Source organism: Cervus elaphus, chromosome 28, assembly GCF_910594005.1.
Source record: "Cervus elaphus chromosome 28, mCerEla1.1, whole genome shotgun sequence".
Lineage (NCBI taxonomy): Eukaryota > Metazoa > Chordata > Mammalia > Artiodactyla > Cervidae > Cervus > Cervus elaphus.
The window spans coordinates 40,313,758-40,337,801 of record NC_057842.1 but is presented as its reverse complement, the minus strand read 5'-3'; the positions used below and the strand labels follow the sequence as shown (position 1 = coordinate 40,337,801).

Below are 24,044 nucleotides of genomic sequence, written 5' to 3'. Positions count from 1 at the left end.
ATTCAATCTTATTTCTTTCTTTTATATAACAGATCACATATTTCTTGAAGAAGGGTTATAATATATATTGAGCATCCCATGCAGATACTGGGTCAGCCCCATTCCATATACTTTATCACTACATCTTACCACACCTGTGAAGTTGACATTGTTATTCCTTTCCCATAAAAGTTGCTGAGGCTCTGAGGAAAGGTGCACAACTTGCCCAGGGCAAACATGGTTAACGTCTGTCTCATTCCTGAGGCCTAGTTGCTCCCCTTAAGTGCACAGCCCTACCTCACAATCAGCCTGATCCTTACACCACTTTCTCTGCCTTTGTCTCCTCTGACTCCTGTAAGGTTCCTCTAATATTTACTGATACCCATCATGCACTGGGGGGATTCCCTGGTAGCTCAGCTGGTAAACAATCTGCCTACAATGCAGGAGACCCTGGTTCAATTCCTGGGTCAGGAAGTTCCCTTGCAGAAGGGATAGGCTACCCACCCCAGTATTCCTGGGCTTCCCTGGTGACTCAGATGGTAAAGAATCTACCTGCAAAGAGGGAGACCTGGGCTCGATTCCTGGGTTGGGAAGATCTCCTGGAGGAGGACACGGCAACCCACTGCAGAATTCTTGCCTGGAGAATCCTCATGGGCAGAGGAGCCTGGAGGGCTACAGTCCATGGGGTCACAAAGAGTCAGACAGGACGGAGCAACTAGGCACAGCACAGCACATCATGCTCTAGACACCCCCATGCAGAGGTTGATAACAATATGTGCCTCAAAGGATTGAAGTGAGGTCCAACAGGGATAAAACATGTTTAGTGCTTGGTACCATGTCTGTCATCTAGCAAATTTCAGGGCTTATTATTACACTTAAAATATTTCCTAAATGAAAATTTCAAGCTGTATGGGTATCCACATAGTAATTCATGTTACTGACAAACTCTTCTTCTTCCTCTATACTAAGAACTCCACCCTCACTTCTGCAGCCCATCCTAAACCCTCTGTCTTAATTTTATTCAGTCTTAAACCCACCAGTTCCACCCTTTACCCCCCAACTCCGGATACTGATGATTAGTGTCACTTTATTCATCAGTAACTTCTCACAAGAGTCACTGTGATGTCACTACAGATCCTACCTGGCTCCTCTCTTCATACCACCTGGACCTACTGAACTCAGCTAATCGTTTCTCAGCCTCCTTCATCCAGTTTCAGTCTCTGCGCATCGGCTTAGGCTGAGAGAGACTTCCTCTGTATTTCCTTGGCAACTCCCTTCTCTTTTGTCCAAGTTCACCATCATTCTGGCTCCTCTACAATAGGGCTGATATCTATTAGGCACACTAAGGGACCACAAAGATGCTTTCATGTTAAATTTTTTTTTTTTAAATCAGAAGAAAAATGAGGATAACAGTAATTCTTACATTAGCCTTTATATCAAGGTAGTTATGACATATAATTAATTTTTTTTTACAGCCCATGAAAATTATAATGCAGCCCTGCTCTGCAGAGGTAATTCTGATCCAAACGCTTGCTACTTATATCTCCCTATAACTCCCTGTTCAGAAATGGAAAAGAGTAAAATCTGAGAAGGTTTTAAAAGAAATGGATAAAAGGTATAAAATGTTACCAATAATTTAAACCCATAAAAATTCTGCTGGCTAGAGTTGGTGAGCAGATATACCTAAGAACTTGAAACAAAAAGCCTTTATTTCTTTGTTTTCATTATTAGGCACAAAACGGGTACTAAATTGATATACAAAATAAAAATGTGCTTTTGAAATGGAAGCTTCTTGATGAATTATATGTATTTCTATTTGAGACAATATGCAAACCTACTGGGTATACCAGATAGATGTCAAAGACTATTCACATTTTGAAGATAAGACATCTATAAATTTGGATGTTTTCCTGAATATATGTAGAAATATGCTAAACATAAAAAGGAGAGTTAAGGTGATTGATATTTCTGATTATGTTTCATGTACAGCTTGGGGTTACTTCCTTAGAAGTTCTAGCTAGAACTCTAGTTTGCTGCAGGGTGACATTCAGAGAAGGTTTGTGTTGGTATCCCATTCAATGAGCTGTTAGTTGCTCAGTGGTGTCTGATTCTTTGTAACCCCATGAACTGTAGCCTGCCAGGCTTCTCTGTCCATGGGATTTCCCAGGCAAGAATACTGGACTGGGTTGCCAGTCCATTCTTCAGGGGTTCTTCCCAACCCAGGGATGGAATCCAGGTCTCCTGCATTGCTGGCAGATTCTTTACCATTTGAGGCACCAGGGAACTCCCAGACAGCTGTAGTTACTAAATGACAAAAGAACGATGAAGACAGCCATAAAATTAATCTCAAAAACAATAACCTAATAATACAGTTATTACCAAAGCTAGCATTTTCTCCAAATTCCATTTGACTGGCTTGATAAAAAGCCCATTTCCTGGGAACATGACACTCAGCTGTATACAACACCATCTCACACACCAAGATTTTACCCATGATCTATCCATCCCCACTCCAACCCTGCCCTCTCTTCTTGGGAGACTTGGAAGGATATTTGAAAATTTTGGCAATCAGAAAAAAAAGGTGATTTAGTTTTGAACAGAAGTGAATATTGGTTCTTATTTAATTCATGACCTTTACCAATTCTTGTTTCTAATTGCAGATTTGCAATCTTTCTATTCAATGATCTCGTTATTTACCTTTTTTTTTTTAGGATCATGAGTTAAAAGTCCAATCTTTTAGTACATTTCAATTAACGTTAAATGAGTGCTTATGACTCTTTTCTAGGTACTGTGAGGAAAACCATCAACCAATGTTCTCTTAACAGGTGTTGAAATAAAATAGTTCCTGCTGGGCACTGTGGAGCAGCTAGAGGATTTGACACAAGTCCCTTATATTGTCGACTTCCTACCAGCTTTACTTAAGACACCTGGATGTGAAAAGCTCATGCTGTCTCTGAAATGACGGCAGAATTAGACCTTGCAGAAGGATCTGATTACCTGATAAAATTTTGTGCAGCAGTTATAGCCCTAAATAAAATGTGTTAGGTTATCCTATTAATTGTGGAACAGAGCTACCCCGCCTACAATTTCAGTAAACAACTGGTTCTCAAACGGGCCAACCAACAAACAAGCAAACATGCAAACCCAACCCTAAAAACAAACTACTAACACTGTATCCCAGCAACCCTGTCATGTGAAAGTGAACAAAAATAAGTTACTCAGCCTGGAGATGTCTGCATTCTTAAACCAAGGTATTACCTGCTCAACTCATCAGCCTCTTGCTGAAGGTTCCGTGCATGGTCAACAGCTTCCTGAACTAAATCATGACTGAGGTTGCTCAGGTTGGATAGTTTTCTTTGAAGCTCGTTTTTGGCTCCATCTATTTCGGCATAAATCCCTGATGCATTCTAAAGAAAATATTGAGAAAAATTGAATTTAGAGGGACTTAAAATATTTTTGTAGGGAGCACCAAAGATAATCTCTATTCTTCCTTACTGTGAAGTTCAGTAAGCTTCAGGCCAGATCCAGAAGAGTCTAAAAGGCTATGCATGCGTGTTTAGTCGATTTAATTGTGTCCAACTCTTTGTGATCCTATGGACTGTAGTCCACAGGGCTCCTCTGTCCATGGGATTCTCCAGGCAAGAATACTGGAGTGGGTTGCCATGCCCTCCTCCAGGGGATCTTCCCAACCCAAGGATCAAACCTGCACTGCCTGCACTGCAGGTGGATTCTTTATGGCTGAGCCACCAGGGAAGTCTAAAAGACCATATACACAGATATTTACCTATTTGCATCTTCAACTCCTCTACTGATTCAGACATGCTCTGCCATCTCTCGTCTAAAAAGAAAACTAAATAGAAACGCTCCACTGTTCTCACTTCTCCCTAATTTTAATCCTTTCATAGCAAAATAGAATCCCTCTGCAAATAAAGTGTCTATACATGCTATCTCTATTTCATCATTTTAAAATTAACACTTGACTTATTCCAGTCTGGTTTTTACCTCACTGTTCCACCAACACAAAAATTTACTTAATAATTTCTGAGCTAGTAAGTCTCATGGTTCTCACTCAGTTCTCATCTTATTTGACCTCTCACCTGCATTTCCTGTGCTGACTACTCTCACTGACACTCACCTTGCGATGTGACCTCTCTTAATTTTCAGTTCAACTGTGGACCTATGATCTTGGCTAAAGGTCACACATAGGATGCTGCTACAAACCTATTACTTCCAGGATTGGCTGGGCCCTCAACACTGAAAAGAAATTTGCTCTCCTGGTCATTCAACATAGTGATTCTAAACACTGTCACTGTTCCAAAGCCAATACGAATTCCTCCCCTCACCTCTACTTGATTCTCAGCAGGTCACTTTTCTTTTTATCTAGAAGACATAAGCCAACTGTTAGTGGGGAGCACTTTTTTCGAGCTCATGACATGATATTCCATCTCTATGAAGGGAGCTCAGTTAGTGACCTTTGCACCTTTTCCTTACTCTGCTCTGAGAGGAGAAGTGGTTTATTTAACTGGTAAATTTAGGGGTATAACTATATAGACTCTGCTCAACTCCAGACAGCTGCCTCTGGGGAGCAAGCTGCCAGCAGAAAGCTGAGTTCTTCTGTGCTCCTCCATACAGTGCAAGCTGCCCTGGGCATCCCCATAAACCCTGCAGTGTTGGCAGTTTCAGTGGGCAGACCTGCTAATTCTGGAACTGAGTATCAGCCATCCCATTTGGCTAAAAGATCTTTTAAAAAGCCACACCTCAATTTAGCTGAAATAAAGGTGATATTCTTGATTTTCATATTTACTATTTTTCAACTTTTTAAGAACTTAGGTCCTGAAGGTACGTAGCATTTACTGATAGCTCTCCTCAGAGATTCCAACACTGACAACCAGTAATTTCTCCAAATGGGTTGAGTACAGTAGACAGTGGGGGGCTGGAAGGTGGAAATGGCAACTATATATAACTCTTGAGATGTTTTGTTGTGAAGCAGAGTAATGGCGCAGAGATCAGAGGGGATGTGAGAGTTTTTTAATTTTTTTTAAAGATATCAGATACTAGAGTATGTTTCTATATTGGCAGGAATGATTCAGTAGAGTAAGAACTGGGCCAAACAGAAGAGAGAGGGCACAAGTTGATGGACTGAAACCCAGCAACCCTACTGTTGAGCAGAGGAAGTGTGGGATTCAGAACACAGGTGGGGGGCCTGAACTCTGACAGGGGAAGGGACATTTCACTAATTAGAACAGAAAGGAAGGGAGAAGCAAGACATACAGGCAAGCAGACTGGTAGATTTGGGGAGTGAAAATGAAGGGAGTTATCTTCTCATTGTTCCCAATTTTCAGTGAAGCATGAAGCAAGTTCACCAGCCAGACTGACAGACAGGAGGTGGGTTTCCCACCAGTCATACTGGCTTCTCTGGTGTGGCCACGATGCTGAGGGTACTTGGTTTTACTGGGTTATGGGATTAGAATTCTCAGGTAAGTATAATAGAGAAAGAAGTACGTATGGAAGTAAAGGGTGTTTGCAAAGAATGATTATACTGATAATTTTAACTCCTCGTGCTGCAGTCCACAGGGTCACAAAGAATCGGACACAGTTGAGCGTCTGAACTGAAGGAAGGAAGACTATGAAAGGAGTAGGGCGAATGAGATGGAGGAGGTTTTGGAGTGGCTAGAGAGTTTCTGGAGTGCACACTCTACAGTAAGGGCAATAAGAGATGGTGCTTAGGGTGCTCAGTTGCATCCGACTCTTTGCAACCCCATGAACTGCAGCCTGCCAGACTCCCCTGTCCGTGGAATTTTCCAGGCAAGAATAGTAGAATGCGCTGCCATTTCCTTCTCCAAGCTTAGGGAGGGAGGTGCTTGATACTGGGATTTGGGAGAGGCACTCTTATTGATGACAAGATCTGGGTCTGGTCATACGAGGGATTACAGAGGTGGATGGGGAGGAAAAGCCTGTTGGACAGGAGAAGTTGAAGGAACTGGAGGTCTGAGAGCTGGTAGACTCATTCATCTGGGTTTTGATGTCACTGAGGAACCAGATGGGAGTAGGGATAGAAAGGAAGCTAAAACTGTCAAAGAATAGGATGGTGATGAGATGACTTTAAGATAATATCCTTTTAAAGGTAATAAAAATGAGCCAAGAGTACTTCAGTGATAGTTTGGTTCACTGCATTTATCGGAAAATTTCTACTTTAAAAAATGTGACTTTCATTGATTTTGAATCCCAGCTTTATTGAACATACAACTTATGTGTAAAGAGTGAGTAGGATGCATCTACATTTGCACTTTCAACAGAACTTTCTGACTGGCTGTGCTGCCCAAAATGGCAGCCACCAACCACATGTAGTGCGACTGAGCATGTGATATATGGCTAACTGACTGAGGAAGTTTTTTTTACTTTTGGCTTCCCCTACAAGAGGGAGTAAATCTCCAGTTGCAAGGCGAGCACCTCTCATGTGGTGGCTTCTTCAGTTGAGGGCACAGGCTCTAGGGTGAGCAGGCTTGCAGCAGTAGCTGCAGCATGAAGGCTCAGAGCAACTGTGGCGCTTGGGCTAAACTGCTCTGCGGCACGTGGAATCTTCCCAGATTAGGGATTGAACCTCTGTCCTCTGCATTAGCAGGTGGATTCTTAATCACTGGACCACCAGGGAAGTCCTAAATTTTATTTCGTTTTAAGTAATTTAAAATTTAAGTAGCCATATGTGGCTAGTGGCAACTGAACAATGAGAGAAACTGAAAAATGCAGTCACCTGATCTTAGTTTAACAATGCCACTTAACTTGATAGAATGGAGTCGATTACTCCTCTGTGACACTGAGCTAATGTTCTAACCTATTATGAATACTAACCTGAACAAGTCACATGTGTCCTTACCTTTATTATGCTATCAAGTTCTGAAAGGGTCAGCCGTGGCATCATCAGTGAGTCGGAAGACGTCCTCAGAGACGCGTTCACCCCTTCCGTCTGTTCCCTTACTCTCTCATGCTGTTTCTGCAGGAGGAAAAGCAAGGGAGAGAGAAAGAGAAGGTCACTTTAGATAAGGAAGGCATTAGGGAGAGTGCTGTCAGCCTGCTGTCACTGCACTCAGACAGATCCTATCTCAGACCCACCACTGAATTGCTGTGCCATGCTGGGGAATTCCACCCAGCCCAGGCTCAGCTTTCTCATTTATAAAATGGAAAAAGCTCCTCAGGAGCTTCAAAGAACTTAGTTATGATTATTACTTACAGTGCCACCACATCAAAGAGAACTGACACTCCAAAGCGGGCCCCTGCTTCTTTCTCCATAAATGTGAAGTGGGGCCAAGGCTATGGGACTGAACACAGGCTCCATATTTGCAGTCACTGAAAAGTGACCTAATTCCAGAAAGCATTTATCATGTGCTAACTTTGGGCCAGGCACAAATAGCGCATCTGGACAGGAATAAAGTATATACAAAAGAATCTTAAAGTCCTTTCAGAAATTTAAAGTGACCCTAATATCAAAGCATAAAATTCCGATCTCGCTTCTTCCTACTTTTTATGTTAGATGCTCAGGTGTTTTGAAGAGGTAAATTGCCCAAGTGTGGATATATTTTGTCCTTCTTTGAAAAAAAAATTAAAAATTTTTATTTATTTATTTTTGGCTGTGCTGGGTCTTCGTTGCCGCATGGGCTTTTCTCTAGTTGCAGCAAGTGGGGTCAACTCTCTAGGTGTGGTGCACCGGCTTCTTATTGAGGGGTCTTCTCTTGTGGAGTGCACAGGCTTCAGTAGTTGTGGCACATGGGCTCAGTAGTTGCAGCTCTTGGGCTCTAGAGCACAGGCTCAGTAGTTGTAGCACACAGGCTTAGCTGCTCTGCAGCATGTGGGATCTTCCCGGACCAGGGATAGAACCCATGTCTCTTGCATGGCAGATTCTTTACCACTGAGCTACCAGGGGAGCTCTTTCTTCCTTTTTTTCCCTCAAAAATTTTTAAATTGAAGTATAGTTGATCTACAATGCTGTGCTCCCTCTTCTGTACGGCAAAGAGACTCAGTTATATATATATATATTGCTTTTTTATATTCTTTTTCCATTATGTTTTATCACAGGATATTGAATATAGTTCCCTGTGCTATACGTTAGAACTTGTTGTCTATCCACTCTAAACATAATAGCCTGTATCTACCAACCCCAAACTCCCAGTTCATTCCTCTCCCTTGCCACATCCCTCCTTGGCAACCAGAAGTCTGCTTCCCTGTCTACAAGTCTGTTTCTGTTTTGGAGATAGGTTCATTTGTGCCATATTTAGATTCCACACATAAGTGATAACATATGGTAGTTGTCTTTCTTTTCTGACTTACTTCACTTGGTAAGATAATCTCTAGTTGCATCCATGTTGCTGCAAATGGCATTATTTGGTTCTTTTTTATGGCTGAGTAGTATTCCATTGCAGAAAGAAACAGCAACCCACTCCAGTAATTTTGCTTGGAAAATTCCATGGATAGAGGAGCCTGGTAGGCTATAGTCCATGGTGTCGCAAAGAGTCAGATACTACTGAGCACACATACACACTATGCCACTGTATGTATATACCACATCTTCTTTATCCATTCATCTGGCAATGGACATTTAGATTTTTTCCATGTTTTCACTATTGTGAATAGTGTTGCTATGAATATTGGGGTGCATGAATCTTTTTGAATTGTGATTTTCTCCAGATATATGCCAAGGAGTGGGATTGCTGAGTCATATGGTAGTTCTACCGCTAGTTTTTAAGGCATCTTCATACTGCTTTCCATAGTGGCTGCACTAGTTTATATTTCCACCAACACTGGGGGAGGGTTCCCTTTTCTCCACACCCTCTCCAGCATTTGTTATCTGTAAACTTTTTAATAATGGCCATTCTGACCAGTGTAAACTGATAGCTCATGGCAGTTTTTATTTGCATTTCTCTAATAATTAGTGGTTTTGAGTATCTTTTTCATGTGCCTCTTGGCCTTTTGTATTTCTTCTTTGGAGAAATTTCCATTTTTCCATTGGGTTGTTCCAAGTGTGGATATATTTTCTGATGAACACTTTCATTTATACTTGTCACTCTGGAGTTTCACAGTCAGGGAAGTTGTGATTCTGAAGAAACATTGTGGCACTTCCGAGATGGAAAGGAACACAGAATGAAACTTTAGGAGGGGAAAAAGTAAAAGCCTCACTTTGTAATCTGAGTAAAAAATGAGCTGAAGTTACTTAAGAAATGGTAATTTAAATTGGAATTGAAATTTTTGTTATGTTACGGTATCACAGAAATCATTACAAAAGCCTACACTTGAATGACATATTTTAAAACTTTTAAAGTTCATCTTAACGTCCTGTCTCACTCCCTGGACTCTTTTCTAATTTAGTGGAAAAGAAGAATGAAACCCATTTTCTCCACATACCTTGCTACAGGGGAAGACATAGGTCTAGCGACAGAAGAACATCTCATTTGAACATCCTCTTAAAGTATGAACTTTAAAACAAAATCAATTTCCCTTCAAAATCCATCAACTTTAATACAATATGACTATCTGGGGTTAACCGTTCTTGTCTTCACAAGGACAGGTAGTTATACAGCTCTGCACAAAAGCAATATTTTAAAGTACGTAAGGAAGAAGGGTGAAAAAGACTGGTATTACGTAGATCTCTCAGAGCAGTTTTTCCGTTACAGAATCTGAGATACGACCCCTTCTGGAAGCTCGTCTATCTGAGCTGCCTTATGGGAACACAGCTAACACCCTGAAGTAACAACCAAGCTTCAAAACCGTGTGCAAACAGCACTGCCTGATAAGTTCATCGGTAGTAGTTGGAAACAATATGCTTCAAGTTAAAGGGTTTCTGTCACGTGCCAAATATAGAATTAGACAGAAATGAATAAAATTAGCTTTGAAACAAAGATATTCTCACAGAGAGATGGACAATTTGAACAGAAGAAAATTTAGAAACTAACAATTAGTGAAAAATGACATAATTAGCATTTTTCAGCATGCTTCAGTATCCACTTCACATATGCACAAAATAAAACAAAAGTCTCTTCATACTTAAAAAAAAGAGACAGAGAAAGTCTTGGGAAGGTGGAACTTTGGTTGATCAGAGACTCTAAATAGACAGAATCTCATATTCATCTGATAAAAATTTTTATTATTCTGTTATCCTTTCACATTGGGAGTAGGAAGACAAAATAAATAATGTAATCACTAGTTGTGTGGCTATTATTTGCACACATCAAAATGATTAAACTTTGTGGTTATTTTTGGTTTTGTATAAGGATTGAAATTTTGGTTTTTTTTTTTTTTTTTAAGCCATACTGTAGTTCTTACAGTGAAATGTGATACTAAAACACTTATGGTGAGTGGGGGAGACATCTATGAGCAGATGATCACAATACAGACACAAGAATGGAGGGGAGTGGAGGAGGCTATTTTAGTTGAGAAATAACAAAGGCCCACACTGAAGAAGTAGTAGAGGAACAGAAAAGGAGGAAGATAGTTAAAAATATTCCAAAGGTAAAATGGGCCAGATCCTGTGGCTGACGAGATGTGAGGGTGGGAAAAATTCAAGGATAAGGATGAGTCCCAATAACTTTCTTAAATTCTGCTTAAAGAATTTATTTTGTGTTACACTCATAATTTTGTTGTGCCAGATAATCATGTTTCTGTTTTTAAACAAAAATGCTACCCTGACCATTATTATTCTAAAAAATATTGGCTAAGAGATTGCTCCAATGGTGCAAAATGGCGTTAATAAGTATAATTCACTTTTATTTAGGAAATTTGATGACAACTTACTGAAAGGTAGCAATGACTGAAAATCAGGATGGAGAACCTAATTTAAGTTGGGTTTGCTGATAACATAACAGAAGTAGTGAATTTGCTCATAGCTGCTTCCTGTTTCTGACACTGCTTTTAGAGGCACACGTCTTCCTATCAGAAAATGACCATTCACAGCGATGGTGTGAGTGCATGTGTCACTCAGGGTAGAAGTGTGAGCACCACCAGTTCTAAATCTGGAGGTGTGGGCATGCACAAATCCTGGCCCTGTAAGGTGTCCTCTTTGGCAAGCTCTGGCCAAGCCTGGGAAATTTTTTCACCTCTTTGTAATTGTAAGACCTTAGCTTGAATTAGACTCCCTATCTCTGCAGCTGCTGACCAGTCAGGCTATGAGATTTGCTAATCAGGCCCTTCCAAAATCACACATATCCTTATAGGAAACACGGTTCTGGGTTGCTTTGGGATTTTTAGTACTCTCGGTATAAAAGAAATTATACACAAGGATCATGCCTTGTTTGCTCAGTTGCAAGAGAAATACATCCAACACAGGCAGACAGAAGCACGAAGAACAACTGCATTCTTAGTCAATACACAAGCTAAACAACTGCAACAGTTTCAACTTGATTTTAGTTGTACACACTTATATTAGCAAATGACAGTGGCAAAAAATGTGCAGATAATTTTAAAAACAAAGATTTAAATGTACCAGTATTTTTAAAACTGTTTACCAACTGTCTCTTCTTCATGTTGTGTTAATATATGCCCCAAATGCATTTGCATTTAGTGCCCACTGTACCTCGTGGTCCCGCTGCCTGGCTGCTGTGGCTCTGTTCATGTCTTCAGCATCCCTGACATGGTTAAGGGCCTGGTCAAGTGATTCCTGGAGGTCTGACAACTTGGCGTTATAGTCGTCCAGCTGCTCCAGGACCACAGGAAAGAGAGAGCGCGTGTCATTGTACTGCCTCTGCAAACTCTCAGCCTGGCTCAGCACTGGGAAGAAAGGCACACAGAAACTCAGTCTGGGCTCCTCCCTTCTCCTCCCACCCCAGCCCACAGAAGCAAAGATGCAAATTTGGCAGGTGATGTCTTTAGCAACAGCGATTGAAGCTGTTGGTCACAAAAATGGCCCCATTATTTGAAGCTTTAAATACTATTTTGTAGGATTTGGACCATCCTAGACCACCATCAGCTAAAATGGGAGTTGATTAGTTTTCCTGTCAAGATGATGCTTTATGTGGAAATGATGTCATTCAACTAGGTTTATTATTACCCAGATTATTAATAGTTTTACCATACAAACGAAACTTGGATATACTACAATTTTAGAGATATCTCCAATTATTTTGTCTATTATTGGCAAATGTACAACCACTCATCTTCTGTATTCTCTCCAGGCAGCTACGTTTAGTTGGCTCCTTTATTTAGGTCAAGCTTAATCATTATTCTGGAATCATTATTCCAGAATCATTATTCTGGAAGATTAAATGGCAATGAAATATTCTTAAACTTTGCCTATGTCTTAATTCTCTAATCAAAGTTACATGCATTGCTTCTGTACCTTGATTCTATTTTTTCTCCAGGGACTATCAGTCTGTCTTACTGAGGTTTTGAATTTACTTTCATCATCACGAGCAGAAGATACAGGTTCACGGCTGAGTAGAGAAAGTGGCTGAAAAAATGCCTTTACTCGGTGAAAGGCTGCTAAGTGGGAGATGTATCTGGTTCCATTTCCCCAGAGCAGTCTTGTTAAACCCCCAAAGAGGCAAAGCATCTGGCTGTGATATGAGAGCTCCAGCCTTCCTGACAGCTGACTTCCTCTGGACTCAGAAACGGGCCTGATTCTGCCTTACTTCTTACTGTTTCTAAGACCTTGTAAGTCTGGTATCACAATATACCTTTATGCCAAAAATACTCCTCTATTAAAATATTCATAATAAGTTTAACAGAAGCTGATAGTGACAATTGTAGGAAAGTGATCTAATGTAGGTGTTCTTAACCCTTTCTGTATCATGGGCCCCTTTACAACCTGGCAAAGCCTTCAGATCCCTTCTTATATGTTTTTAAATGTACAAGATAAAATATGTAGAACTAAAAAGATGTATAAAAATTGGTAATATAATAATACATGTGCTTTCTTATCAGCGTGATAACTAATCAGATTTAGAGGTGAAACCAATAACTACTAAAATTCTTGAATTATTGATGAATTTAACATTGTGAAATAACAGTGACAACTAAAATATGATACACAAACCTGTAGCTGCTTTTGTTGACTGTGTAGATTAAAATGGACACGATTTTTTGTAACTCTTCCTATTAAGAGTGGAGTCTTTTTCCTCACCCTTGAATCTGGGCTGGTTTTGACCAACAGAGGGCTTCCCTCATACCTCAGTTGGTAAAGAATCCACCTGCAATGCAGGAGAGCCCAGTTCAATTCCTGGGTCGGGAAGATCTCCTGGAGAAGGGAAAGGCTACCCACTCCAGTATTCTGGCTACTGTATACTGTACAGTCCATGGACTTGCAAAGAGTTGGACATGACTGATCGACTTTCACTTTGACCAACGGAATGAACATGCCATTGCTGAGTCCCAAGGACAGGCCTTGAGAGACCTGGTACTTCCCATTCCTGCCCTACCGGAAGGCTTCTGCCATGTGAACAAGCTCAGTGAGCTTCCCAGAGAATAAAACCCCACATGGAGGGAGATGCCCAGCCATCCCAGCTAAGACCCCAGACATGTGAGTGAACTCCACCACATGGAGCAGAGATGACCTGTCTAGGTTGAGTCCAACCCAAGTTGCCAACCTATGAAATCATGAAAAAATAAATGCTTATTGTTTTCATGTTTGGGGTAGACTGTGAGCTAGTAATTGATAACTGATATAGTGACCAAGTCATAAATTCACTAATACTACTGTGGCTTGTTATTTACATTAATCACTAAAGGAAATGTTAAATTTCCAGTGAGGTTTCAAAGTCATTAAAAGTCACTCACGGACATCAGAACATGAATGTTGCTGGGCTTCCTTACATTTTTACTGCTTTCTCAATGAGACTTCTCTTATTGAAGTTCTGGGAATTGCTTCCCTTAGCTTTCCTTCCCCCGTTTTTTTACCAGCTGCTACATTCCTATTTTTTCTCCTCAGGAGTAAAATCTTGTAGATTCCTTGTAGAACCTCAGCAGTTTTTCAAAAGCTGAAGTTTGGCTCTGGGTTTAAAATTCCTGGTCTATATATAGAGAGTCAAGTTGTCCTGAAGAACTCCCTGAGGCCACTTTAAATGCTCAGTGAGTGAATATCGGGAATTGGTTGCTTTGACCAAACGCTGCCCTGTGACTGGGCGTCCTCTCCTGGCCCCACAAGGGAAGCAGATGTGTGCTGGCCTCTAGAAGCTGAATATACCTACATTCATGGGCTTCATCTGCCTCCTCGTCCACAAGTTCCCGTTGGGTGAGGAACGGCTGACGGCGTCGGATCTCCTCCAGCATCTTCTGTGCCAACACCAGCTTCTCAGAGATTTCCTCAGAGCTAAGTTCCTGCTCTTCCCCATAATACAGCATCTTGCTGCTGATCTCTGAAAGGAAGGGCACAGTGAGAGAAGGCAGGAGGGAGAGGTGATGGGGAGTCTGACAGTGACGTCACTGAAAACAGAAACCATGAGGGCAATGGGCAGGGCTGATCCTAAAACGGAGACAGAGACCCTATGCAAAGACAGCGTGGTGATGGTCATGCTGTGAATACTGGTGTCGGCCCTGGAGTTCATCATATACTCCAGGGAGAGATTAAACCAAAGGAAGTCACTCTTCTTTGCTTTTCATTTAGCGACTTCAGAACAGGAGTGGAATTAATACAAAGTTTGCTCTGATTTCAGTTGAGTCTGATTTTACCGTGATTCAAAAATGTTAATATGTAAGAAACACAAATTTAGGGTCTTTGATCAATCTTTTATATAATAAAATACATAATTTTGAGAAATGTTCTGATGTATCGCCTGTCACACATAGGAGGCACTGGAGATATTCACTGTAATTTAGCCAAGGATTTTACCTAAGCTCTAAGCCAAAATGAGTGTATACTGATGGCTGTTCAAGTGAGTCTTTCAGATTGTTGTACAGACTAGATATAATACAGAGGTTTCTTATAGCAGGATGTGAGCTTTTACTCATTAATATATACATTTTTTTTGCAACTGCTGTTTGCCTTCTGTGGTATGACCGCCTGGCAAGACTGTTCTGTTCTGACTCTGGGTCATTCTCAGCCTACATCCATAGGTAGCATTCATTTCAGAACCAGAGGGACTGCTGAGGCTTAGAGGCATTAGATGGGCTGTCTGAATACTGGCAGAGCTGAGCAGGCCTCTGGCTCCCTCTTCCTGCTATATATGATCAGATGAAAGTTATGTAATTGCCACCTTGTCCTACGGTAGCTCCAGGAGGAAGCATTTTATCTTCCTGGCATAAATGAAATTGTCTGTCTGTGGTTTACTATGATCTATGTGGTTGGCCAGACAAGATGGGTAAACAACACTGGTCTCACATAAATCATACCAGGATAAGGGCTTGTATTTTATGTGGATAACAGCTTGAAGGTCACCAGTAGTTACTTTAGAGATGGCTGGGAATAAGGAGTGGCACACCGTTGGTGTTGGGCAGCATCCCTGAATTCTGAAGCAAGGAGATAAACGGGGGAGAGGCTTTCAGTGCTGTAAATATCACTGATAGGAGTTTTAGAGAAACTAAGGTATGCTCAAACAAAACTCAAGTAGGAGTTAAGTACTCATTTTTCAAGTAAAGTCTAAAATATTAACCCTTGAAATAAACTAAACATATATTTTTTCCTTAGATCTAGCATTGGCAATGCTGAATTTCTTGGTGTTTTGATGCAGATATTATATTTACAATCTGGCTTATTTTATTTTAGCCATGTCTGGTCTAGATTAGAAAAAGGAAATACAGAGAATAACATTTATGCTTTTGGTCTTTGAAGGCTGTTCATACATTATTTTAAAAAGGTAGAAACTGATGGAAATTACTGGTTTACACTTCTTTTGTAATTTTTCCTTCTTATCCTATGTCCTAAGGGTCAAATAAGAAGGCTTAGATTCCTTCCAAATGAAATACCCTAGAATCAAAATTTGAGTTAGACAGCAAAGGTGAACTGTTTTTTGTTTTTTTTTTTTTATTCCTGAATGGCTAAGATCTAGGATGCTGGCTTTATCTGCTGCCGAGAGGGACATTTATTTCTTAATTAGATGAGATCAGCTAATCTAGGTTTAGTCTTACTTTTTGAACAAATCAATTTTAACTATAAAATATTATAGGGAAAGAACATTTTATTGGTAGATGCAAAAGCATGAAATAGTAAGGATGGGAGCAGGGGATGTTTGAAATGCATACCATTTGTTTTTATTATGTATTATGGGCACCGAAGGAAATACAGCGAATGATTAATCTTGGCTCAATACATCCCTTGTCCTGGAACACTCTCCCTCTACCTCAGTGTAAAGATACGAATCTGCCACTGTGGGACCCTTCACTGTCATTGTGCCCTTGAGATGTACTTGTAGTTGTCATCCAGCTCTTAATATATAGGATAATAAAAACTATGGAAACACACAAATACTGTATCTTAGCAGACTGTAACCCAAGTAAATTCTCTTTATCTCAGAACCAAAGCAATAGCCTGTTTTCTGTTGGTAAACTAAAGGTTTGCTTTCAGCGTGCTATTAAGATAGTCTTCAAAGTGCAGCCTCCATTTATGAGAAGCTGGAATATAAGTAAGTAAACCCTCAAGAAGAAAGGTAAAATCTGTCAATTTTATGTTTTAAGGCAAAGAACTCTCCCACACCCCCTGTTGGTTTTTCTTCTGGACTGGGGACCAGAGCATGCACCTGCCTGGTTCTAAGGACAGCATCAGAGAGACGGTGCAGGATGACCTGGATCAGTGGACAGTTTACTGCCACTCTAAAGGCAGAGTTTCCACTGCGAATAACTGAGAAAAATGTGACTCCTACTCAACTCTTGCATTTTAGAGACAACACAGCATGTAATTTCCTCTACTGGAAAGGTATATTGGCATTTCACTTCTGTGAAATGCGTGGAAAGGGAATGATTTTTTACATACATTCTTTTTTTTTTCCTTTTTGTTGCGCTGCCTGAGTCCTAACCACTGGACTGTCAGGAAATTTCCTACTCTCCACATTTATTATTGAAAATAGTAGTGGAGATGAGTGCTCAAAAGTCCCAGACAAACAAATGTGAAACAAGATTTTATATGAGTTTGAAATGGTAACACTCTAACAACAGGTCCTGGCACACAATAAACACTAACAGTAGCCATTACTTTTACTGCTGTTAATAACAAGAGTGATGCCTTGACATGGAGCTGAGCCAGTAGAGAGTATATTTACCTTGGATTTTATCCCTCATATTGTGGGCTTGCTCTGCAAGCTGAGTTGCGTGGTTAATGGTATCCATGCTTTCCTTCTGAGCCAACTGGACCTTTCTTGAAGCTTGGCTTTCCTATAAATAATCCGTATAAACACCAGATTAATTTTACGAGAAGGAAAGGCTGTGTATGCACATGTGGGGGTGGGTGAGCATAATGTATTCTGTAAACATAAATTTCTCTGACATGCGAAAGTTCTGTAACATATAAAATGGACTCATGCAAGAAGACGGATGTGATGACCAGCTTTAGAATTACAGATGCTATTTCTATTCCTAAGCCATCAGTCACAGTTCAATCCAAACCACCCATCTTTTCATAAGTAATCTACCCTTTGAATTTTTACTGTATCTCAAGATGCCAGACTAGGGAATTATCCATGTCTGCAGATCAGTTTGACATTCTGCTGATTGAAATGCTTAAGGGTTCAAAGGGAAACATGTTGAGAAAGCAGGCAGATCTCAAAATGTTCCATGCATCCAGTGGCTTCTGGGTGGTCCAGCCACTGCTGCAACTAAATTACCACAGAGATTGAAAGAATTATGCTCACTAGGCTAACGCTATTTTCAGTGCTGCTTCCAAATTCCCATCAACACTGAAGGCACTTGTGTACAAATAATTACTTAAGCAGCTTTGGCTCAGAGTGAATGAAGTTCTTCTCTGAGAAGCTGATTTCATTCTTTCAACTCTGTTTCAGAACTCACACATAGGATCTGTCAAGATGAAATCCCAACTCAAATGTGGCTCCTGAGGAAAGGATGTGTGGGCGTGCACGTGTACATGCGTATTTCTCTCTGAGTGCATAAAGACAGTAGAGAAAGTAAAGTGAAAATGTAGTCACTTGGTTGCGTCCAACTCTTTGTGACCCCACGGACTATAGCCTGCCAGGCACCTCTGTCCATGGAATTCTCTAGGCAAGAATACTGGAGTGGAAGGCCATTTCCTTCTCCAAGGGATTTTCCTGACTCAGCAATCGAACTTGGGTCTCACGCATTGCAGCCAGATTCTTGACTGTCTGAGCCACAAGGGAAGCACATCTTAAAAAATGGTTCAAGGCCAGGACACCAGCCTGGATGCACAGCATGGGGATGGGTACTTACTCTGGCATCAGAAAGACAGATTCATGGGTTATATTTAAGAGGTGGGACATTTCCTCAGTCTGGCATTTGATCAAGTGCCCACTTGCCTTGCCCAGTGTCTTTCTGGTTCCGCTCTGTGACAAACGAGCTGTACCCGACTGGACCGCCAGGTGACCTGCTACGCGGAGTGCTGGCTGGCAGGCCCCCAGAACAGGAGAGTGGCTGCTTCAGATCTCTCTGCTTTCTTCTCTTGTTCCAGCAGGAGGATTAGGCCATGATTTTACCTGGAATGTTTTTATGCAAAACCCACTCCAGTAGTCTCGTCTGGGAAATCCCAGGGACAGAGGAGCCCAGCACTTCAGGCCATGGGGTCACAAAGAGCTGGATGCAACTGAGTGACTAAACCACCACCACAAAGCATAACCAAGCCACTGGCCCTTCAAGGAGGAGAATGCAGAAATGGCATCCCAGCAAACACATGCCCCAGGAGCTTTTCGTCGGCATTGTATCCAAAACCCCTCCAAACAAAGCTCCCTGTGCTGCAGACTGCAGCTCCTTCGCTGAAGTGCATGCTCTCTGAATGGACACAGCAATCTGAGTCACATGTTCTTTCCCCACAATTTCAATCTCCCTCCTGCCCTGTTCTAATGCTTTCTGGAAACACAAGTTTTGTGGTCACTTTAAAATTAGATGATGCAGAAAATAAGATGAATCTTATTCTTGATGTCATCCCTCCCTGTTAAAAAATAGGGACACAGACCTATAAAACATTTAAAATTTTTTAAAGAAGTTGATTTTTGGCCCAGTTTAAATTCAGTTATATTTACAAAGTACAACATGCATATTTTTGACTTTGGCTTCATCCTTCAAGGGAAAGGTTTATTGTTATTACTGCGTTCATTTATTTCTTGATATGGAAACTGAATTCACTGAAGTAATGAAAGACAGCTAGAGGATAACTCAAAGACAAGCTCTTTTGACCAACACCAGAGGGCGCTTAGATATACATATTTAAAAAAAGACAGCAGCAAAGAGGAACATCTGTTTCTTTAAACTGCAAAATTACTGGATATAATATATAGTGATTCCTTATTTGAAAGTTCTACGGTTTTCTTTAACTTTGATTATGGGAGGAAAATAACGACATGGGCACATGGTAAAACAGGTGCATCCTGGTCTAAGGAAAACTGTATTAAAAAGTTAGCTCACAACTGTAAGCTGGTTGATGTTTAGCATTACAAATGGATTAATCATTTACTCACTTCAGCAGTGAATTCTGACACACATTTGATGTAAAAGGCAGCAAGAATTTCATTTACTATACAGGGCATAAAGTATAGTGTACCTAGAATACTATTCTAATAAGTGAGGATGATAATCATTATCTAGGATGATAATCATTTATTTAAACATGACACTTTTGAGAGTGAAAGGGGATCTTTTAATAATAACTCTAAGAGAAACATTAAAGAGAGGCAGTGCTGGACAAAATGGCAGTAGGAATACTGGTGTGCCACTTCACAATCTGTACGGTGATGTCTACTTGTGTGGGTTTAACTATCTCCTAAACATTGAGATACTTTTCCAGCCTTGATCTCTTCTCTTGAGCTACAGACTCAAATCTCTGGCATCCACTGGTACTTCACCCGGAAGAGGTCCAGAGAATCCATTCTGAATTATCAGTCTTGGCCATCTATCTTAACAAGTCTAATAGCTTACATCTTTGCAACTCTTCATATTCAACTGGTCGGTCACTGGATCACTTTTATTTCACTTGCCATTCTGGCCTCTCTTCTTGTTCCCCACCACCAGTTTCAGTTTATCCTGGTTCACTGCAATTTCCTTTCCAATGAATACAAGGTAGCAACTGACTGCTCTTGTTTGGATTACTGTGACCATCTACTAACTGGTGTCCCTGTCTTCAGTCTTAAACTCACCAATTTATCATCCCCGCTGCAGAGGAACGTTTCTGAAACTTCGCACCTAATCAGCTCACTGTTGTAGGTAAATGCTCCAGTATCTTCCAAAGCCCATAGGATGAGCATGGTGGGCAAGGTTCTTCACAATTTGGCCTCTGAGAACCTCTTCAGCATCGTCTTCTGCTCCTTGCTTTATAGTTAATCTTTTGCAATGCCAAGGCTGAAGTTCTACAGTCTTCTGGTCAACTGTAATTGAAACATACTTTGACATTTTGTCCTGTCTTTTTATCAGGATTGGAGAAGAGGCTTTTGATATATGGAAGTGACCTACTTTCCTCCCAATCCTAAAGGTCTTCATACGTGCTGCTGTAGCTGAAGGAGTAAGGATGAGATGGAGGAGATGGAGAACTGTAGGGAACAGTGTGGCACCCTCCTGACCCAGCTCTTGGGAGACTGGGCTCTAGATCCAGATGGCAAGGGCAGCACTGAGATTGGGACAGGGTCACTATCTTCACTTCTGCTTGTAGCCTAGTCCACTCTGGCTCTGAGCATGGTGCCTTTGGGAACATGGGAGAGTGGAATCTTGACAGAGGCTTTGGTATTTCATTACAGACATGATCAGCAGTGGCAAAATCGAGGCTTTTTTGAGCAGCAGCTCATTTTTTGAATGTTGAGTTTTAAGTCAGTTTTTTCACTCTCCTCTTTCACCTTCATCAAAAGACTCTTTAGTTTCTCTTTTCTTTCTGCCATAAGGATGGTGTCATCTGCATATCTGAGGTTATTGATATTTCTCCCAGCAATCTTGATTCCATCTTGTGCTTCATTCAGCCTGGCATTTTGCATGATGTACTCTGCATATAAGTTAAATAAGCAGGGTGACAATATACAGCCTTGATGTACTCCTTTTCCAATTTGGAACCAGTCTATTGTTCCATGTCCAGTTCTAACTGTTGCTTCTTGACTTGCATACAGGTTTCTCAGGAGAGAGGTAAATTTCCCTAAGTATGGGGTGGGAAGAGGCAGTAGGATTTATCAAAAGAGGGCTAGAGGACTTACATATGGAAGTTGGGGGAAAAAACCAGTAACTTTAAGTTAATGTAAACTGTGAGATTTGGGTTACATCAGATTCATGTAATAGTTACTTTGCATACAGAGGGTACAGTTGTCCCTTGAACAATGCAGGGGTTTGGGGCACTGATACAGTTGAAAATCCACGTATAACTTAACAGTTGGCCCTCCATATCTGAGGTTCTATATCCTTGGACTCAACCAACTGTGAATCATGTAATACCATTGTACCATAGTACCAAAAAACACCTGTGTGTAAGTAGACCCTCGAAGTTCAAACCCGTGTTGTTCAAGGATCAACCACATTTTCAATTTTAAGAGGCAACATTACTGTGATTTTTACCACACTGTGGGAATCTACAATGAAGTTCTTCATTCTAGTTAAAGCTAAATATTGTTAACTTTTCTTGATAGAAGGCTTTCTAAGACAAAGCTTTTATTACATCCTCCTAAGAATCAATTATGAGCTTTTCTAGACCAAGGGCTTGAAGGATGCTTGAGAAGTCATTAAGACTAGCTCTGGGTGTTTGCTTCAAAATGTTTCAGCAGGTTCTTGTACCATCAGGACTGCTGATGTCACAACAAGAAGGATGCTATTTTCAGTAAAAATCAATGGAAACAACTGGTAGAATGTTCTAGTAGCTTTATCATCAACTTCCTGCTTTGGTGGTCTGTTCTTGTTGTTTAGGAACCTTTTCTACTGCGATGTTCCTTTGAAGCATACATTATTTCCTCCCCATGAAAACCTGCATTTAATTAATATTGGAAGTAGGAAAACTGTACAAGAAAAGAATCAGTAACTCTGTGTCTAAGCTATGGGAGGAACTAATCTTGGTGAAAACATTTCCTCAAGAATTTGAGACACTTCCAGCAAGTTCCAGCCATGACATAGAAATGAAATTACAATGAGTTTTCACAAAGATTTCTTTCATGGTATTTTCCTTTGAAATTTAAGAGATCTCACTGCTCCTCAAATGTTGATGGTTGGGTTAATATGCTCTACTGCATGGAGAAAGGGGGACACAATTTTTATATGCATTTAAAAGCAGTTGAATCTTCCAAGGATTCAATTAGAGTAATTCACATTTTTAGAAGCATAATCTCTTAGTTTAAGAGGTCCAAGGTCAAAAGAGATTATCAGAGTCATTTTAACCATTATTTTTGTAGAAAATGAGAATTGTTTCTGAAAAGAACAACAGTTTATGTCAAATATTAGTATCTGAAAGCAGAAATTCCAGGGTACTCTGGGCAGAACTGGTGGAACATAATCAGGGGAAAAAAATGTGTTAAAGATTTTAGTATATTAAACATGGTGCCTTGGAGCTTAGTTGCATTTTCTTTTTTTTTTTTTTTTTCATTAGAACAGAGGATTGATATTTTTCCATTAGACCCTTGGGGAATGACTTTGCTTGTGTTTTAATGTTTTTGTTAATTTGTGAGAGCTTTCACAAGCCACATTTCCCTCAACATTTTTCTTAGTCTCACTGACTTTTTTCATTTATTTAGTTGTTTTACTGAGTATTTGCAGTTTTACCTTGTCAAATCTATTCTTTAATTTTACTATAATTCTTCACACTATGTTTAATTGTATTTTTATTTCCTTTTAAGATTTAACAATTATCTAGTTCAAACATTTTCTTGAAAATTTTAGATTTAAACTAAAGTCTTTAATCTGAAGTTTATTTTATTTAGAGTATATGGTAAAAAATGAGGGTCCGAAGTGTTCTTTTCCCCCTGCCAAACTGCAAAATTGCTTTCTCAACACAATTTCTCCTCTTTCCTTTTATTATTTAATGCAGCCTGTAGCAAACATTTAAAGTTTATATTCTATGTAATAAAGTTTACTTCTGGACACTCTATAGCTCTTAGCCATAAAATGTAAGGCAAACAGCTGAATGAATATCCAAATGAAATACATATCAATGATATTTACCAGCAGCAAACACAACGAAAGTTCCCCATAAACATGGTTTTTCAAGGAAACCAATCAAAATGCAAAGATATAGTAGAGACCAAGTGTGTTAACTTTATCCTCAGGTCTTGTCTTGATTTATTTTAAGGCACCTGGGTCCCTGCATTTTTTTCTGGGCTATGTTAAGCCTCAATCATTTGTGACTAGCCACTCTCACACTAGCTAAATCCCTCCTTGAAGTTAGTTTCAGAAACCGAATACATACCCTTTCAGCTAATTCCTCCACGTCAGACTGAAGGCTTTTCATTGTGTTTTCAGCATTGTTGATTTGTATCTTTCTTAGGACATACTGGTTTTCTCTTTCTGACAATTTTGTCTGTGGATTAAAAAGAAACAAAACACGCATTTTTCCATAGTCAGTAGATGTGCACACCAGGTTTATAAAAATACACAGAAAACCCTTTCAGTGTAAGAGGACTACAGTAGAGAGTCAGTCTTTATTCTCAAAATAGTGGGGTCTACAGGCTACTGCAAGCTGGTATGAAATCTGAGGTCTGCCTGAGGGGACTGAGGGCTCTGGGGACAGAAATTCTGTGAGCTCCCCTCAGCAGGCTAGAGACTCTGGTGTTGGCTGTGCTGGTTCTGGGAAAAGGGTACCTTTTGCAAATTTGCAAACAGGCTCAATATAGATGGGCAGTGGCTTTGCTTGTCTGAGCTTTAAAACTTCAGTTCTGGCAGGTCTTCAAGGAAATGATAACCCACCTTGATCAATGAAAACGGAGTTCTAGAAATTCAGTTTCCTCTTTCTAGTGTAAGGAGAATAATTATTTTTATTTCAGACCATTTGCCTGTTTCATTCCCATTTTTGAGGAGTTTGCACC

The 24,044-nt window shown here is 40.3% G+C and overlaps 1 protein-coding gene across 3 annotated transcripts in view; it reads right to left on the bottom strand.

The window, feature by feature from the left end:
* Nucleotides 1–24,044, bottom strand: part of LAMA4 (laminin subunit alpha 4) — a 141,991-nt gene that overhangs the window by 50,168 nt on the left and 67,779 nt on the right. For all 3 annotated transcript variants that reach the window (XM_043890041.1, XM_043890043.1, XM_043890042.1), the window contains 6 exons: nucleotides 23,429–23,539; nucleotides 17,148–17,259; nucleotides 14,145–14,312; nucleotides 11,537–11,730; nucleotides 6,854–6,970; nucleotides 3,238–3,386 (listed from right to left, as the gene is read on the bottom strand). In XM_043890041.1, the coding sequence (XP_043745976.1) occupies nucleotides 3,238–3,386; nucleotides 6,854–6,970; nucleotides 11,537–11,730; nucleotides 14,145–14,312; nucleotides 17,148–17,259; nucleotides 23,429–23,539 (851 nt within the window). The remainder of the gene's footprint in view (nucleotides 1–3,237; nucleotides 3,387–6,853; nucleotides 6,971–11,536; nucleotides 11,731–14,144; nucleotides 14,313–17,147; nucleotides 17,260–23,428; nucleotides 23,540–24,044) is intronic.